The sequence below is a fragment of the Nicotiana sylvestris genome, chromosome 11 (genome assembly GCF_000393655.2).
Source record: "Nicotiana sylvestris chromosome 11, ASM39365v2, whole genome shotgun sequence".
NCBI classification, from domain to species: Eukaryota; Viridiplantae; Streptophyta; class Magnoliopsida; order Solanales; family Solanaceae; genus Nicotiana; species Nicotiana sylvestris.
The window spans coordinates 105304961-105322053 of NC_091067.1; the positions used below are offsets into that span (position 1 = coordinate 105304961).

Consider the following 17093-nt stretch of genomic DNA (forward strand, 5'->3'; position numbering starts at 1 on the left):
TGCAGCCAAGAGAGCTTTATGTGATCTTGGAGCGAGTATCAATTTGATGTTGCTATCTGTGTTCAAACAGTTGGGTTTGGATGAGCCGCACCCAACAACGGTAATCTTACAGTTGGTTGATTGCTTCCTTGCTCATCTTGAAGGAGTTATTAAAGATGTGTTAGTTCAAGTGGGTTCTTTCATATTCCTTGTTGATTTCATTATCTTGGACCACTAGCCTGATCAGGAAGTCTCATTTATTTTGGGGCGTCCATTCCTAGCCACGATCCAAGATATTATTGATGTATGCAAAGGAAATATGACGATAAGAGTCAGTGATCGAGTGGAGGTATTCAATGTGTATAAAGCACTCAGATTTCTAGCCTATGAAGAGTTATCCATGATTTATATGGTGGAAAGTGATGCTACATCATTGGTGCCTTATATGAGCCCATAGATCCTTTTGAACGAGCTTTGATTGGGGATGAAGAAGACAGTGAAGATGAGATGATGGGAGAAATTGAGCAAGTACTAGACATGTCTTGTAGTTATGTCCATGGGTTTGGGAGATTTGAGGAGTTGGGCAGGCCTGTCACTCTGACCCCTCCTAAGCCATCCTTTGAAGAAGCTCCAAAGCTAGAACTAAAGCCCCTTCCATCGCATTTGCACTATTCTTATTTGGGGAACTCTAAGACATTGCCAGTGATTATCTTATCCATCTTAACTAATGTACAAGAAGAAAAATTGCTCAGAGTACTTCACGAGCATAAAAAGGCTATTGGGTGGACAATTGCTGATATCAAGGGAATCAATCCATCATTTTGCATGCATAAAATCTTTCTGAAAGATGAATACTGCCACAGTGTTAAGAAACAAAGGAGATTAAATCCCATTATGAAAGAGGTCGTTAAGAAGGAAGTAATTAAGTGGCTCGATGCAGGTATCATCTTTCTTATCTCTGACAGCAACTGGGTAAGCCCAGTGCAATATGTGCCCAAAAGAGGGGGATGGTTGTGGTAGAGAATGAGAAAAATGAGCTAATTCCTACTCGCACCATGAAGGGGTGGAGAGTTTGCATTGATTACAGAAGGCTCAACAAAGCAACCTAGACCACTTCCCACTTCCCACTTCCATTCATTGACCAAATGTTGGACATGTTGGAGGGGCATGAATATTATTTCTTCCTTGATGGCTATTCAGAGTACAACCAGATTGTCGTATGCCTAGAGGATCAGGAGAAGACCACTTTTACTTGTCTTTATGGTACTTTTACCTTCAAGGGCATGCCATTTGGTCTTTGTAATGCACCAGCCATTTTCCAGAGATGCATGATGGCTATTTTCACCGATATGATGGAAGTCTTTATGGATAATTTTTCAATCTTTGGGTCTTCTTTTGATGATTGTTTGAAGAATTTGAGCAAAGTGTTAGCCCATTGTGAAGAAACAAATCTAGTGTTGAATTGGGAAAAATGTCATTTTATGGTGCAGGAAGGCATTGTGTTGGGTCACAGAGTATCTAGGAGTGGCATTGAAGTTGATAAGGTGAAGGTGGAAGCGGTTGAAAAATTAGCTCCACCTATTTCTGTGAAAGGTGTTCGGAGTTTCTTGGGACACGCGGGGTTTTATCGGCGCTTTATTAAGGATTTTTCAAAAATTGCTACTCTTTTGTGTATGTTGTTTGAAAAAGATGTAACTTTCAATTTTGATGATGCTTGCCTGAAGGCATTTGAAGAGCTCAAAAAGAAGTTGGTGGCTGCCCTCATTATTGCAACACTATATTGGTCCTTACCATTTAAACTTATGTGTGATGCAAATGACCATGCTATTGGGGCAGTTCTAGGCCAGAGGAAGGATAAGCTATTTTATTCCATCTACTATGTGAGTAAGACTCTTGATGATGCATAGCTGAATTACACCACCACTGAAAAGGAGTTGTTAGCCGTTGTGTAAGCTTTTGAGAAATTTCGAGCATACTTGGTGGGAACAAAAGTCATAGTCCATACGGATCATGCAACAATCAAGTATCTATTTATAAAAAAGGAATCTAAGGCTAGATTGATTTATTGGGTTTTGTTATTGTAGAAATTTGATGTAGAAATACGAGATCGAAAGGGCACAGAGAACCAAGTAGCTGACCATCTACCAAGGCTGGAAAATCATGACCACGCGGAGGAGGTGGAAAAACTAAAGAGGCATTTCCTGATGAGCAACTTTTTGCTATCACCCAAGACCCTCCCCCATGGTACGCGGATTATGTGAACTATCTTGTGAGTGGGGTACTTACTCCTGAAATTGAATCTGAAGCTAGAAAATGGTTTCTACTTGATGTGAACTTCTACTATTAGGATGAGCCATACTTGTATAAGCAGTGTACTGATCAGTTGATGAGGAGATGCATTCCAGAAAAAGAGGTGGAATTAGTGTTGTATGATTTCCATGCATCACCTTATGGGGGCCATCATGGAGGCAATAGAACAGCTGCGAAGGTATTACAATCCGGGTTCTTTTGGCCAACATTATTCAAGGATGCCCATGTATTTGTTAAAAAGTGTGACCAGTGTCAAAGAACAGGAACAATCACAAAGATGCATGAGATGCCCTTGAATAACATCATGGAGGTCGAGAATTTTTATATGTGGGGGGATAGATTTTATGGGACCATTCCATTGTCCATAGGAAACAAATACATCTTGCTAGCAGTTGACTACGTGTCAAAATGGGTAGAGGCGATCGCATTGCCAACAAATGATGCCATAGTGGTAGCTGTGTTTGTAAAAAAGAACATATTCTCGAGGTTTGGGACTCCACGTGCCTTGATTAATGATGAAGGGACATATTTTTGCAATCGGTTGTGGGATAACCTTCTAGCTAAATATAGAGTCTGCCATAAAGTTGCTACGACATATCATCCGCAAACAAGTGGACAAGCTGAGGTGTCTAACAGAGAAATAAAGCAAATCTTAGAGAAAACGGTGAGTGTGAATAGGAAGGATTGGGCTGCAAAGTTAGATGATGCCTTGTGGGCATATAGAACTGTATATAAAACGTCAATTAGGGTGTCGTCGTATAAGCTTGTTTATGGGAAGGCATGTCACTTGCATGTTGAACTTGAACACAAAGCGTACTGGGCCATTAAAAAGTTGAATATGGACCTTGAAGCAGCAAGCAAGAAGAGACTCTTGTAGTTAAATGAGTTAGATGAGTTCAAGCTGCACCCTTATGAGAATGATAATCTATACAAAGAGAAAACGAAAAGATGGCATGACAAGCATATCAAGCCATGTCACTTTGATCCAGGACAATAAGTATTATTGTTCAATTTTAGGCTCAAGCTATTTCCTGGGAAGTTAAAATCGAGATGGTCATACCCGTTTGAGGTGGTGAGAGTCACTCCTTATGGTGCAATTGAGTTGTGTGCTTTAAATGGAGAAAGGAAATTTTTAGTAAATGGTCACATAGTCAAGCACTATTGGGGAGGAATAATTGATTGTGAGAAGACCAAAGTTTTGCTCGCTGATGATTAAGCAAGGTCATGCATCGTGTCACGATGTTAAATCAGGCGCTTGTTGGGAGGTAACCCAGCTTTACTGCTTTCTTTTATTTTATTTTTATTTTTATTATATTATTTTTGTAGTGTTTATTTTTCTTTTGTAGGATTATAAGCATAAGAAGAAAAGTCATTGGAAGAGTACAAAAGCGAGCTAGATGGTGAGAACTAAGTGTGGGTTGCCCACACAAAGGATAACAATCGGGGGAAGTCTGAGTATCTCGTGAGCTGCTAATTCTTGGCTTACTAAGGAGTCTCTTTTACCCTCTTGTTATTAATAGTGTGCATTGAGGACATTGCATAATTTTAAGTGTGGGGTGAGGAGACCGTCTGGGTGATTTTCTGTACTATCTTAGCTTAGTTGTAGTATTCGTTATTAGTGTAGTAGTTTTTGTTAAAAATAAAAAAATGAAAAAAGAAAAAAAAATCAGAAAATTGGGACTTTTCCTGATGATGGATCTCCTAGACAGTTTTCTTGAGGAATTTAAGTAGAAAGAAAAAGGACAAAAGATTTTCTTTGTAGGTAGTGTAGCAATTACCTCTTGGTTTTTTTTTTGTGTCGCGGTTCTTTTCCAAGGGTTTTGTTTGAACCGGTGTAGTTAGTTTTATTTTTTAGGAGTAGGAGCCATTGTGCAATGAATTGAATTGAAGAAATATCTCTTAACTTGGTTATGCTTTGATAATAGTGAGTGCTTTAGTTGTGACGCTTAGGCTCAGTTTTTGACTCTTGTATAAGTACCTTAAATTGTATAATCTTAACTTAGCTTAACTGCTTTGACTAGAGTGTCTTGATGAGTCCAATCCTGAGTGAGTATGTGTCATGTGTGTGTGAGGTTTGTGTGTTATTTTGTGCATTCCATTTGATGTCTAGAACTTTTCCCGTATGTTTGCAAAGCGAAATAGTAGTTTTGTTCAGTCTTGAAAGTGATATAGGCATTTCTTTGTTGAGCCAGATATATATATATAGTTTACCCACCTAATTGTTATGTATCATAGTTAACCCTTTGAGCATGTAATCTTGTTTCTTTGTCAACCACATTACAAGTCTTACCCATTTGTTTGAATTAACCATCTATTTGAACTTTTTCACCTCTCATGAGCACTTGAATTGTTATGAACTTTGTAAAAGTTAAAGTGTGGGGTGGTTGGTTTGGATTTTGAGTAGAACTAATAAAATAAGAATAAAGGTGCACTGTTTTGAAAAAGTAAGAGTCACTTGAATTGAAAAAGAAAGAAAAAAAATACTTGTATTATTGTGGAAAATATTCCTTGATAGTGGTAACTCTTGATGTAATTGTGCTTAATGAAGTATGGAGTTAATGTATATTAATGTGAAGGTGGAGTTATGGTTTGACATAAGTATGGGGTTTTAAAAGGTAAAGTGTATGTATTAAAATGCTTAGGGAGGTATAGTCACTCTTATATCCAAATGTATCCTACCCGTCCCGCAACATACATACAACCAATTAAAGTCTTAATTGATTCTAGACTGAATGAGCACGATTAATAGAGTAGTATACTACGGGCAAGCCTATGGTGTATCTTTTGTGGCATATGAATGTTATTTCTGAGAATGAGTGAATTCTTTCTATCTTGAGTTCCTAATTGTTCTTAAATTTTATTGTGTATGGAACTACTCTCTTTTGTTGTGTAAGGGCACTTGATTCATGAAGGAAAGGTAATGTCATTGACCTCTATGTTAGAGTAAGTGAGTGAGTTGTGAATAATGTGTGGTACTTGTGAGTCAAATCTTGAGGTGAAGATGTTACACTCTTGTGCTTAGTCTATTTTAAATATTCTTGGTATGATGAGTTAAGAGAATTATTTAAATAGGTTGTGTCTATATAAAGTGTAGTTTGATTGCACGAGGACGAACAATGGTTTAAGTGTGGGGTGTTGATGGTAGGCTATAATTACATATTTTAGTCGTTTATCGCAGTTTGAGCTTTAATCGCTAGTGTTTTGTACTAATATGTATTTTATGCCTTGTAGGAGTGATTCCAAGCTATGTAGTTGTTACAGAATGAAATCGAGCTATTTGGAGCTATGAAGTCTGATTAAAAGCTCAAGGGATTAAGTCAGGATTGCATTCGGGGGTCGAGAACCACGTCTGGACTTCAAAAACGAAGCAAAAAGGCAGACTCTGAGAATCTACCACAGTTGCGGCATGTGGGGAACTGCGCTGCGCATTTTCTGTTGCTGTCAATTTTGCACGCTCTCTGTCAATTTTTACAGAGTCACAATCCTATTTCTCATAGGAAAAGGTGTTTTCGTCTGGGCCCGATCCTGCTTGGTATAAATACATGTAAAAATATTGTTTTTGAGACTTTTGATACACCTTAGACCTAAGGAGACTATTTTGGAAGGGAGAAGACGTTGGGAACATTCTTTAAAGGAGAAAATCATCGAGTTCTTTATTCCTTCATCTTTTCTTTGTAATTTGTTTATGCAAAATACTTGGAAAGTTGTTACTGCGATTATGAGTGGCTAAAACCTATAATTCTGGGGTTGTGATTTAGCCATGAATATTGTTATTTAAAGTTGACTTAACCTTGATTATAATTCACCAATATATGGTTGTTTCTTCAATTCTGTGATTAATTGCTTAATTGTCTGGCCAGCAGTTAGGTTCTATTTACTATTTATTCTATGATTAGGAAAGCCATGTTTAGATTAGAGAAGAATTGAAGAGAGCACGATCTTAACTCTGAAGGGGTGGAGCTGTGGTTAGGATAGGAATATACCTAGTCACCGTGCTTAATTAAATATCGTAATTTTAATGTGTTCTTAATAGATTGATTTATAGGAATATATGCGTTAATCTATATTGAATAGGCGAGTAGTACTTCGGGAGAAGGCTATAAGAGCAATTGTTCGATTAATTAGCAAGCATGAGTGAATTATTCGAAAGGGAGAGCTAACTAGGACACAATAGGATTGGTAAATCGATCACAACCATGGAATATTTGTCTCTACTGAATACAAAACAACTGTTTTGCTGCTTGATAATTTAGTTACTACTAGAATTATAGTTTAGTATAATTAAACTCTTGAACTCGAATTGGCTCGACTGAATAACAATCTTGGTGAGTTTAGTGGGTAGTTGATACAAGTCTCTGTGGGTTCGACACTCGACATATTATTTTATTACTTGTATGACCACGTATACTTGCATGTGCGTTAGGGAGCAACAATATATTCTCTTCGTTCACTTTTACTTGTCCACTATTCTAAAAATAATTTTTTACTTTTACTTGTCCACTTTCGCATATCAAGAGAAAAATAACTTATTTTTCCTGTTTTGCTCTTAGCATTAATTACTCATTCCAAATCATTTTTCAAATCCATTAAGACTATACACCAATTAATATGGGTGTCATGGTAAATTATGCACTTTATTTATTATTTTTTAAGGGGTGTGCAAAGTCAATAGTGGACAAATAAAAGTAAACGGAGGGAATAACTTAAATTTCTCATTTAACCCTTAATTATTATGGCAAACTTTATGACAACCTTAAACTATATGAACTAAGCAATGAATCAACTTCCACAAAGCTAGCCAAATATTACATGTTATGTACCAATAATGTAACAACGAGGAGCAGTAATCTGCAAGCTAGGCAAGAATGAAAAATGGCTCCGATATGTTGTATTTCAACAATTATATAGTTTACAAAAGTATACAAACTTGTATACATTCAAGAACTCTGCTTGTGGCTTCGAAGTATTCTGTTTCAAAACAATTTTATGGTTTACAAAATTTTACTACCTTGTCAAATTTCAGGAAACTCAGCACAAGTAGAAAAGAAAAGGCCCAAAGCCGTCGCAAACTTAATACTCTCATGACTCATGATTCCCAGAAAACTGAGCAGATTCAGCAATCAAACATGTCAACAATGATAACTACGAAACAACAGTAACGAAGTCGATATTAGTAGTTTGTGATTTCACAATATTTTCCGGTGAAAAGTTATGGCAGTCACAGAATGGAAGATGTTCCTCCCATATGTGAAATATCTTGAAACCACCTATATACAACTTACAAGCAAAAGTGAACATATCAAAAACAAAAACGATGGGTTGTAATAACGGCCTTCTTGGAAATAAGATCATATCAATACTGTACTTTTTCGCGACGATCCATGTTCAGTTGGCAGAGACAGAGGACTATTTAGAAGCGTCCGTGCTTCCTTCCGCAATGTCAATGCCCTTAACAGCAGCTGTCAATGATGATGATGTATTACACCTCCCATCCCTTTTCTCAAGGTCCCCAATCTCATCATCAGATGCATCTTCAAGAGAGGAGCCTGTTCGACGCAGTTCTTTGATTTTCCTATATTCGTCATAGTGTGCTCGCCTGTGCTCCCTAAAGCTCTTGCTCCTTTCTGAACCAGAATCTATTCGTAGCAACAACAAAAAAAATATAGACCAGAAAACAGTTGGTTGTGAGTAGAGTCTACAAACATGCTAGCATAATAGAAGTCATTGCTGCAACCCGACCCATCCCCTCTTTAGATCCAAATAAAATAAGAGAAAAAATACCAAAAGTCGCTGATCTAAAAGAACTGAAAAGTGCAAGCAGTTGATAACAAAAAATAACTAGGCAAGAAAGCAGCAGCACCGATTACAGAGCATTATAGCATAATGTCTTGCCGCCGAAACCCATAGGCAATGAGAAAACACACAAAAAGAGTGTCAAAAAGATGGCTTTTGACGATTTTATTTTTACATGAACATACTATAGTTGCAGAAGAGTATCTATTAGAAAGTTCTGTGTAATGAGAAAAGAAATCTGAACCACATTATTGAAACATAAAGGACAGATAAAACTAGACCTTCATCATCTTGGTCCATGATATCAGCCTCATCCTCAGAAGATGTCCAGCCAGACTGTCTGGAATTATTTCCACTGGAAGAAGCCATGTCACTCAATCCACTGGATACGACTTCTGAGTGTATTGTATCACCATTGGCCTCCTCAAAGCTATCCCACGGAGAAGAGAGAGATCCTACAGTATCATTGTAGTCAGAATAAAAGTGGAAAAGCAATAAAAGAAAAAGTTATAGTTCTAGTACTGGCATATTAACATGATTTTCACATTTAACATGTTCTTTCCACGCATTATAATATAACCCTATTTGACATTAAAATACCAACTTTCAAATCAACCCAATATCAAAGAATGCCAGGCTGATTTGAGAAAATAGTAAAAACTTACAATAATTTATTTGTACGTGAAATAAAATAGACTCCGGTAAAAACCTCATGCTCACATAGTTACCTTTATGATATCCTTTAAAAAGAAAATCCATACGAGTAGAGAGAAAAAAAAGCACATAATGTCCCATCAAATGCCGAATTCAGTTAATAACATGAGGAGAAAAGCAAGGCATAATGTGGATTGGGCTTATAAAGACCACGTCTAGAGGGATCATTTTAAAGCTTATGAAGAGGCGCACATCTCAACACTAACATGCGGTCAAGACCACAACATCCATATATATATATTTATGTGTTTATGTATAAGGTCACGTGCTTATCAAATTTTCCCTTCAATCAAGTGTCATTAATGTAATTTGAGAATTCAAAGGTAAAAAAACACTTCCTAGAAGATAACTGCTTAAGTCGAATACAGCTTGTTTCTAATTGTTCAAATACCCTTTTAGAAATTTTGAACATCTCAGTTTACATAATATAATTGGATGTCTTAGACCAATAACATAATATATCATCAAGCATTTAATGCTCATACTTTAAAGAAAATCCCAAAGGTTCCAAGTGCCTATAACATAAGTAGTGATAAGTTCCAACTACCACAATTTAAAAAAGTGTAGTAAGGTTGAGCATCAAATGAGAAGCTTCTAATGCTATAGAAATATTAAAAAAAAATAACAAATCAACTTCAGCATTTGGAGTTAAAGAAATACTTACAAACTAACTTTAATCAGACTATCTACAAAAATCAAATCCAAAACCAAGTCAAATTCCAGATCATCAATATGAATGAGACTCATTCAAGAGGGTTAAGCCACGAAGCACAGAAGCTCTTATGATGTCTGTAATAATACTTCAAGATCATCCCTCGGTAGAAGCTAATAATTGAGGGCAAGTAAGAAAGGTTAGTAACTACAAATTAACTACATCTCATCTATTTAATTGTCATGTAAAAAATCAGAATTTGCAACACATCACCATCAAATTTGTATGTTGATGCATAACAAGAAGGTTCTATTCTAAAGACTAGGCAAGAGGAAACTAATAGAAATTGCATGAACATACCATCATCATCATCGGTCATGCGGTGATATGGTGTCTTTGGTTCAGTTATTTTCTGCCTCACTGGTTTATTTGCCTCAATTTCTCCCAAATTTGCCTCATCCCATTGTACACGTGCCCTGCACACCAATGAAAAAAATGTCTGAAGCACTTAAATAACATCAGTAACAATACTAATTGCACGAGCAAAACTCAGATAGGTTCAGCTTCTTCTAAAAAGAGTAGGTCAAACAATTAGACCCCATTTTCCTTACCTTTTTACGAGGATTTCTTTAACTATTTTTATAGGGAGAATATAATTAAATTCTTCGAGCTAGAGAGAAGTTTATAGAAAAACCTACTTCAAGTTCCAGATATAAAGGTAGGTCAAGGCAATTAACTTTTTCTTTGGAAGTTTCTATTACTAAGGGAGCGGGGGAACGGGCCAGCGAAAAGGGAACAGTGAGAATTGAACCATCACCTACTGTGTTGGAAACTCCCATCGGAACCAGTAAGTTATAAAGCTTGTTGGTGGATAAATAAATTTGAACTTAGGGGGCCTAATAGTGCCTTCAGCAAAGAAATAATGATCCGCCTTGACTTAAGTCGTCCTTTTAAGGACCGCAGCATTTCCAGGTGAAACTTGCTAAGAAAATATATTCTACCCTCCTAATAAAACATACATTTTGGTATTTGAGTGCTGAAAAGCACATTAAGTCAACAGCAGGCTACTTATAAAAACATCATATTCCAACAGAATTTCCTTTCTTAATCTTAGTCCATGAAACAAACATTAGCAACTGAATTTGATCTAACTAAAATATAATTTACAGAGAATGAAGGCAGTACATTTGCCCTAGTATGATCAAATCTCGTTCAGTTGTTGTAGTCTAAACCGATTATCCTGAAAAAGAAACATACAGATAATATAAGCAAACCAAAACAGAAAAAAAGACTGATTAGATTTAATGAGTATATAAAGGATGTGTTAGGTATGCAGAGATTCTCAATGAAATCATTTTCATCGCGGAAATATTTTTACCCACCAAATGAGGAAGTCAATGGTTACTTACACCACTAGTTTTAACCAACACTTAGATATTATCTTCAACTATCAGAATATCAAAAAAAAAAAACAATATTCTTAAACTCTAGCATTCAACTTGTACAATTACTTTCAGACCTAAGTCCTAACCAAACCATAGAAAAATGATCCAGATTTCTCAATGAAAAACATTTTCCACCAAAAAAGAACACTTTTCTTCATATCAAACACACCTAAGCATATGAATATCCCATCTTTGCCCTTATTCAGAAAAATGATTAGTAATCTTAAAAGGCAGATTTATAGACCAGAACTTTCCAGTTATTACAAACTGAGAACAGTGGTGGATCTGGAACAATTCAGAAGGTTCAACTATGCCCATTAGTATCAGCTCAACACATGTATAATAATAATCTGTTACAATTATTTTGAACCAATTGACTTTAAACCCTGGATTCTCCTAGAATGCATATAAGCCACAAAATTAAATCAAGAAATCTTAGAGTAAAAGAGATGAACCGAGAACTAGGAATTGGGAGATCGCAATGTCGGGAGAAAGTTGACTGGTCTTCTGGTCGTCGTTCAATCCGCTTTTGACAAAATGAACTCCGCCGTCATATATTGAAAAATTGGCGGTGTTTGGGTCTGAATTTGGAAACCTTCAGCTTGTTGTCAACCGAACATGTAAAGGGACTGGACTAGAAAAGATTTGGGCTTGTTTGAAATCCATAGACCAAATGCCGAAAAATGACAAAATGGTCCCTTATTCTTAGAGTAGTTTTCAAATCAGTCCTTTAAATATATTCTTAAGCAATTTCAGTCCTTTAAGTTTATCAAAAGTAACACTTTTGATTTTCATCAAATAACAACATTCCCAGTATAATACCACAAGCGGGGTCTGAGGTAGGTGAATGTATGCCGACCTTATCCCTACCTTGTGTAAGGTAGAGAGACTAATTCTGATAAACCCTCAGCTCAAGAAAAATATTTTTAAAATAGGTTTGAAAAATACAAGAGTAAATAAAGCTAAGACAAAAATACTGAAGAAAAAAAGTATTGATAAAAAATATAGTAAAGATAACAACAGTAGTAAAATTAAAGACTAAGATAATAATAATAATAATAATAATAATAATAATAATAATAATAATAATATTGTTGAGGGGAAAGGGGAGCAGATTAGGTGTTCCCAACTAGAATCGCGTTCTCCCGCAGAAAAAAGAGAAATTGCTCGACTACCTACTAGCCTTATATCCTAATTTTTGGCTTCGCCCTCTTATATTGCATCATGTCCTCGGTGAGCTGAAGATATGTCATATCCTGTCTAATTATCTCTCCCCATTCTTCCTCGGTCTACCTCTACCTTTCTTTATACCTATCACTGTCAATCTTTCCCACTTTTTCAGTGTGGCATCTGTGCTCCTCATCTTCACATGCCCTCCACATCTTAGCCTCGCTTCCCGCATTTTGTTCACCATGGGGCCACTCCACCTTACCCAGTATATTTTCATTCCTAATCTTATCTTTCCTAGTATGACATGCATCTGTCTAAGCATCATCATTTCCACTACTTTCATCTTCTGAGCGTGTGAATTTTTGACAGCCAACACTCTGCCATATGCAACATATTAGTTTAACAACCATTCTATAGAACTTACCTTTAAGTCTTTAAGGCACATTCTTATCACATAAAACATTAGATGTGAGACTTCACTTTACTTACTCTGCTCCAATACGATGTGATATAATCATCGATCTCTCCATTTCCTTAGATTATTTTCATCAAAGTATGTTAAATATATATTAAATTGTTAAACTATTACTTATGTATTACGAAAAAATGGTGTTACTTATCTTATTCAATTACGGAAAAATGATGCACCGGTGAGAAGGTATGAGCGACTAGATGCGGTGGGCACGAGGAGAGGTAGAGGGAGACTTAAGAAGTGTTGAGGAGAGGTGATCAGGCAGGACATGCCGCATCTTAGGATTATTGAGGACATGGCCCTTGATAGGGAATTGTGGAGGTCGACCATTAAAGTTATAGGATAGGGGGAAGTTGTGGATATTTTTATAGCGCACTAGAGTGAGACTAGCCAGTTAGGAGTTAATCTTAGGATGCTACTTGTCACACCTCCTTTTTCCGCCCCCGCGGGGGTGCGTAGGGAGTTTTCTCCAATTGAAGGACAGTCGAAACGGGATTTGTTTGTTTGTTTCAGAGTCGCCACTTGGGAATTTTAAGGCGTCCCAAGTCACCAATTTTAATCCCTGAATCGAGGAGAATATGACTCTGTTTATTATTCTGCGAACCAGAAATCCTGAGTAAGGAATTCTGTTAATCCGGAAGAAGGTGTTAGGCATTTCCGAATTCTGTGGTTCTAGCACGGTCGCTTAACTGTTTTTATTCTTGGCTTAATTATCTCGATTTTACATTTTTATTGCATGATTTTGTTACCGCTTCTGTTTAGATTGTTTAAAATTAAAGACCCTTCTTCGAATCGAATCACGCGTACGTGTATTCATTTTATATATTATATATTTTTTAACGTGAGAAATCGTGTCACGCGTACTTATACACAATGATATTGATAATATAATTATTATTTTTTCGAATTTTTTTTTATTATAAAAATAGACTTAAGTTCGAAATTGTGCTTAAATAAAATTAAGAACGTCTGTCGCTCTTGTATGATTAAATAGTGAACTGCACATCTCGGGTTATATGAAATTGATATGGATAATCTCCGAAAAACCCCTTTTTGTTAAATGTTCGCTCGAAGTTGCGCGAACGCATAATCCGAATTGCTTTTAGAAATATAATCAGGCCACGCGAACGTATCCCTAATTTCACAAAATATTCTTGATAAAATTCTCTACAAATTGTTTATTGCATCCACTTATTTTTATATGAAAGCCATAGAGAAATATTGATTTAGCCGTCTCTATATTTCTTGAAAAGCATTCAAAAATTATTATGTGCTCACCGCAAATCTTATTTTACGCGTATGAATTATATTCCTCCAAGCCATTCAAATTTTAAAGAATTAATGATATGAAAAAGAAACAAACAACATGTAACTAAAAATACTATCATTTTTTATCGTGGATACAACATTAATATATCCAAAAATCGAATCGCATATAAAAATGGAAAAAGAATTAATTTGATAAACAAATTAATAGTTTCTGAAGAATTTTCATTGTTTCATTTAAGGCGAACTCTTCTTCTATATATCTTTTACATAAAATGCCACGATTCGTTTATAAATCCTATGTCCTTCTCATGTATTTGTTTTAGTCCAAAGTTGCAATGGTTTGGTTAATGTTTGCAATGGAAGATAAGAGTCAAGTTGATAAGAAAGAGAACTATTATACAAATTGATTCAATAAAATTACATCACATGCAATATAGTTATACGTTTGAACCATTCCTAATATTGTATCAACTCACCTTCCACATATGATTATATATATACTCATCATCATGCTATATATGAACATACAACTTATATCAATCTAAACAAAAATCAGATTTTTTACAAGATATACTAATAATGTAATTTATTGATACTTCCATTCTACTTTACATTTAGCTAACAATATTACGAGATGTAATTAATGGCCCATTTTATGCCATGTTCCCTACCTTGATATTTTAATCATGACTTCACTTAATGAAAATTCCGAAATAGATGATATTATTACAACACTTAAACGAATTTTAAGAGGTAACAATTATCTTATATTCATTACGCCAAACGTACTACTATATTAATCAACTGAAACAAAAACCAAATTTTTAACTAATGAACTTGAACGAATGGAAAACAGAATTATAATTCCCGAACTTCATTAATTTGTCATGTTGAAGCTTTTCATGACATGAATTTACAGATATGTACCTGATATTGGAAGCAAAAGAAAATGATGATGAGAATCAGCAGCAATAATAACAGTACAATAGCAACAACTGCCCAGCAACAGTAACAACCCAGTAACAGACCGGTGGAGTAGTAATCCCAAAAACAAAAGCTTTAAGCTTTAAATGTAACAACAACCATTAATACTAATTTCAAACAAAGAAAGAAAGCAATATATTTTTTAGCTTTTATTTTTATTTTGAAAGCTTAAATATTTTTTCGGAATTTTTCTCTCTTCTATTCTCTGTCCGTTTTTTTCTCTCTATCTGTATTCTTGTTGTTATGTCTTGTGTTCAAGACTTCACATATATATAATCTCATCCCATAAATCTTTTAATCAATTAAATCAATACTTTTTCTCTACCCAACCCATTATCTTTCCACTCATCCCCATTACATTAAATAAACATATCACACCACCCCATTATATTTTGTCCCCCATGCTTTATTTAAAATAATGCAAGATTCCCCTTTAATTTAAATCTTGTCCCCCCTTTATATTAAATAATCATATCACAACCCACCCCATTTCATTTTGTCCCCCATGCTTCAAATAAACAATTTCAAAATGTACAATTCCTAAACTACCCCTTCCGACCTTACTGAAATTACCAAACTACCCCTGAACGTATTACAAATTTACCAAACTAACCATCAGCTATAACACATCAATTAATCAAACTTAACCAAAATATAGACAATATGATCAATTTCTAACAATGTTCAAACAACAATATGAACATGGATGAACATCATAACAACAATATCACATGAACATGATTTTAACAACATTTCAACAACAAATCACATGAACACGAATTGAACAACAAAGAACAACTAAAATTTGATTGAACAATATTTTAGCAACAAACAATCCTATTTTCGGATTCAACAACAACAACAAACAAAGTATGAAGATTTCTAAATTCAATCATATTGAACTTAAAATCAACTCTAACAACATTACAACAAACAATTCTTATATTAAACTTTAAACAAGATTATGAGAACAATTCAAGCAATAATCATAAATGGTAAACAAGAAATCAAACTATACAAAAATTCGGATTCAAGATCATCAAAACAAAGTATGAACATGAATGAATCTATTTTAAGACAACAAAACATGACGGATTAAACGATTAAAACAATATATTCCTTTAATACAACTAAATTCTTTAAACAAATAACAAGATCGACGAAGAAACAATTATGAACTTAAACTTGAACTTAACAATATTAACAATTTCTAACAATACATAAACACATGAAACAAATTGAAGAAATAGTTGATTAAATTTCAATTTGAATCTAACAAACATCAAACTAACAAATACTTACTTAAACAATAATACAAACATGAAATAAACATGAAAACAACTAATTAAACTTCTATTTTGAAATCTGAAAATTAATTTAACAAACAACATGAACATGAACAAAACCAAAAATCAAATATCTAACCATAGACATGAATAAAACAAACATTCGCCGATTTTAGATTCGAAAAATATCAAAACAAAATACGGACAAAAATAAAAATTCAAAAACTACTAACCGGATTGAAACAACGAATGACTAACCAACGACGAACGACATCGACCAAAACTCATCCGTGTATGCGAGGCCGAAGTGAAGAGGACGAAGGTGAGGCGGCGTCGGGGTAGCTGAAGCCGCTGCCGCGACAAAGCAGCAGCGGCGACGACCTAGCAGCGGCGTCCAGAAAATCAACTCGGAGACGACTTCCATGGCGACGCTCACTGAAGAAGACGAAGAAGAGCAGCAGCGGCTAAGGCTTGTTTTGGCCTCAAACTACTCGACAGAAGCAGCTGGCCTCAAGCTCATCCATGGCGGAATGAGCTGGACGACGAAGGCAGCGACGGGCTTGGCCATGACGAGCATCGGCGATGGGAACTTCGAACAACAGCTGACTCGTCGAGGGTTGTGTTCGTTTGGTTGTTTGGTTGAGATACAGAAGAAGCATGGTCAGCCATGAGCGTCGAGCTCAACCTTGAACTCGACGAGCTTCGTCAATGGCGGATAGGGCTAGGAATTTCGGACGAAGAAGAAGAAGATGAAGACGATGTAGCCATGGGTGGTCGGAGAGCAGCTTTGTTGCTGCGTCAACTGTTGGACGGTGGTCGACGGGCGGACATGGGAGGGTAACTTGGAACTTGAGGAAGAAGAAGAAGATAAGGGGAGGGGGGGCGGATGGCTTTCCTTAGTTTTTAGTGTTTTTTCTTCCTTTTTTGTTTTGTTTTGTGTTGTAAAATGTAAGACAAGGGGTTTGGGTCTTTTGGGTTATGGACTGGGTTGACCCAGTTCGAAATGGACTGGGTCGTAG

The 17093-nt window shown here is 35.7% G+C and overlaps 1 protein-coding gene across 1 annotated transcript; it reads right to left on the bottom strand.

Moving 5' to 3' along the window:
• Positions 1–7432: 7432 nt before the first annotated feature.
• LOC104217730 (protein phosphatase inhibitor 2-like) lies at positions 7433–11529 on the bottom strand. Its single transcript, XM_009768049.2, has 5 exons — positions 11349–11529; positions 10634–10688; positions 9809–9924; positions 8364–8537; positions 7433–7925 (listed from the first exon to the last, which is right to left on the bottom strand). Coding segments are annotated over exons 2-5 (522 nt in total). The 5' UTR covers positions 10636–10688; positions 11349–11529; the 3' UTR covers positions 7433–7695.
• Between the last annotated feature and the right edge of the window lie 5564 nt (positions 11530–17093).

What these genes read in the sequence shown, in the direction of transcription:
- LOC104217730 (XM_009768049.2), bottom strand. An exon ending in CATGACCGATGATGATGATG is followed by an intron (nt 8,538 to 9,808) that starts GTATGTTCATGC and finishes ATGATACTGTAG; the next exon opens with GATCTCTCTCTTCTCCGTGG. An exon ending in CATGGACCAAGATGATGAAG is followed by an intron (nt 7,926 to 8,363) that starts GTCTAGTTTTAT and finishes TGCTACGAATAG; the next exon opens with ATTCTGGTTCAGAAAGGAGC.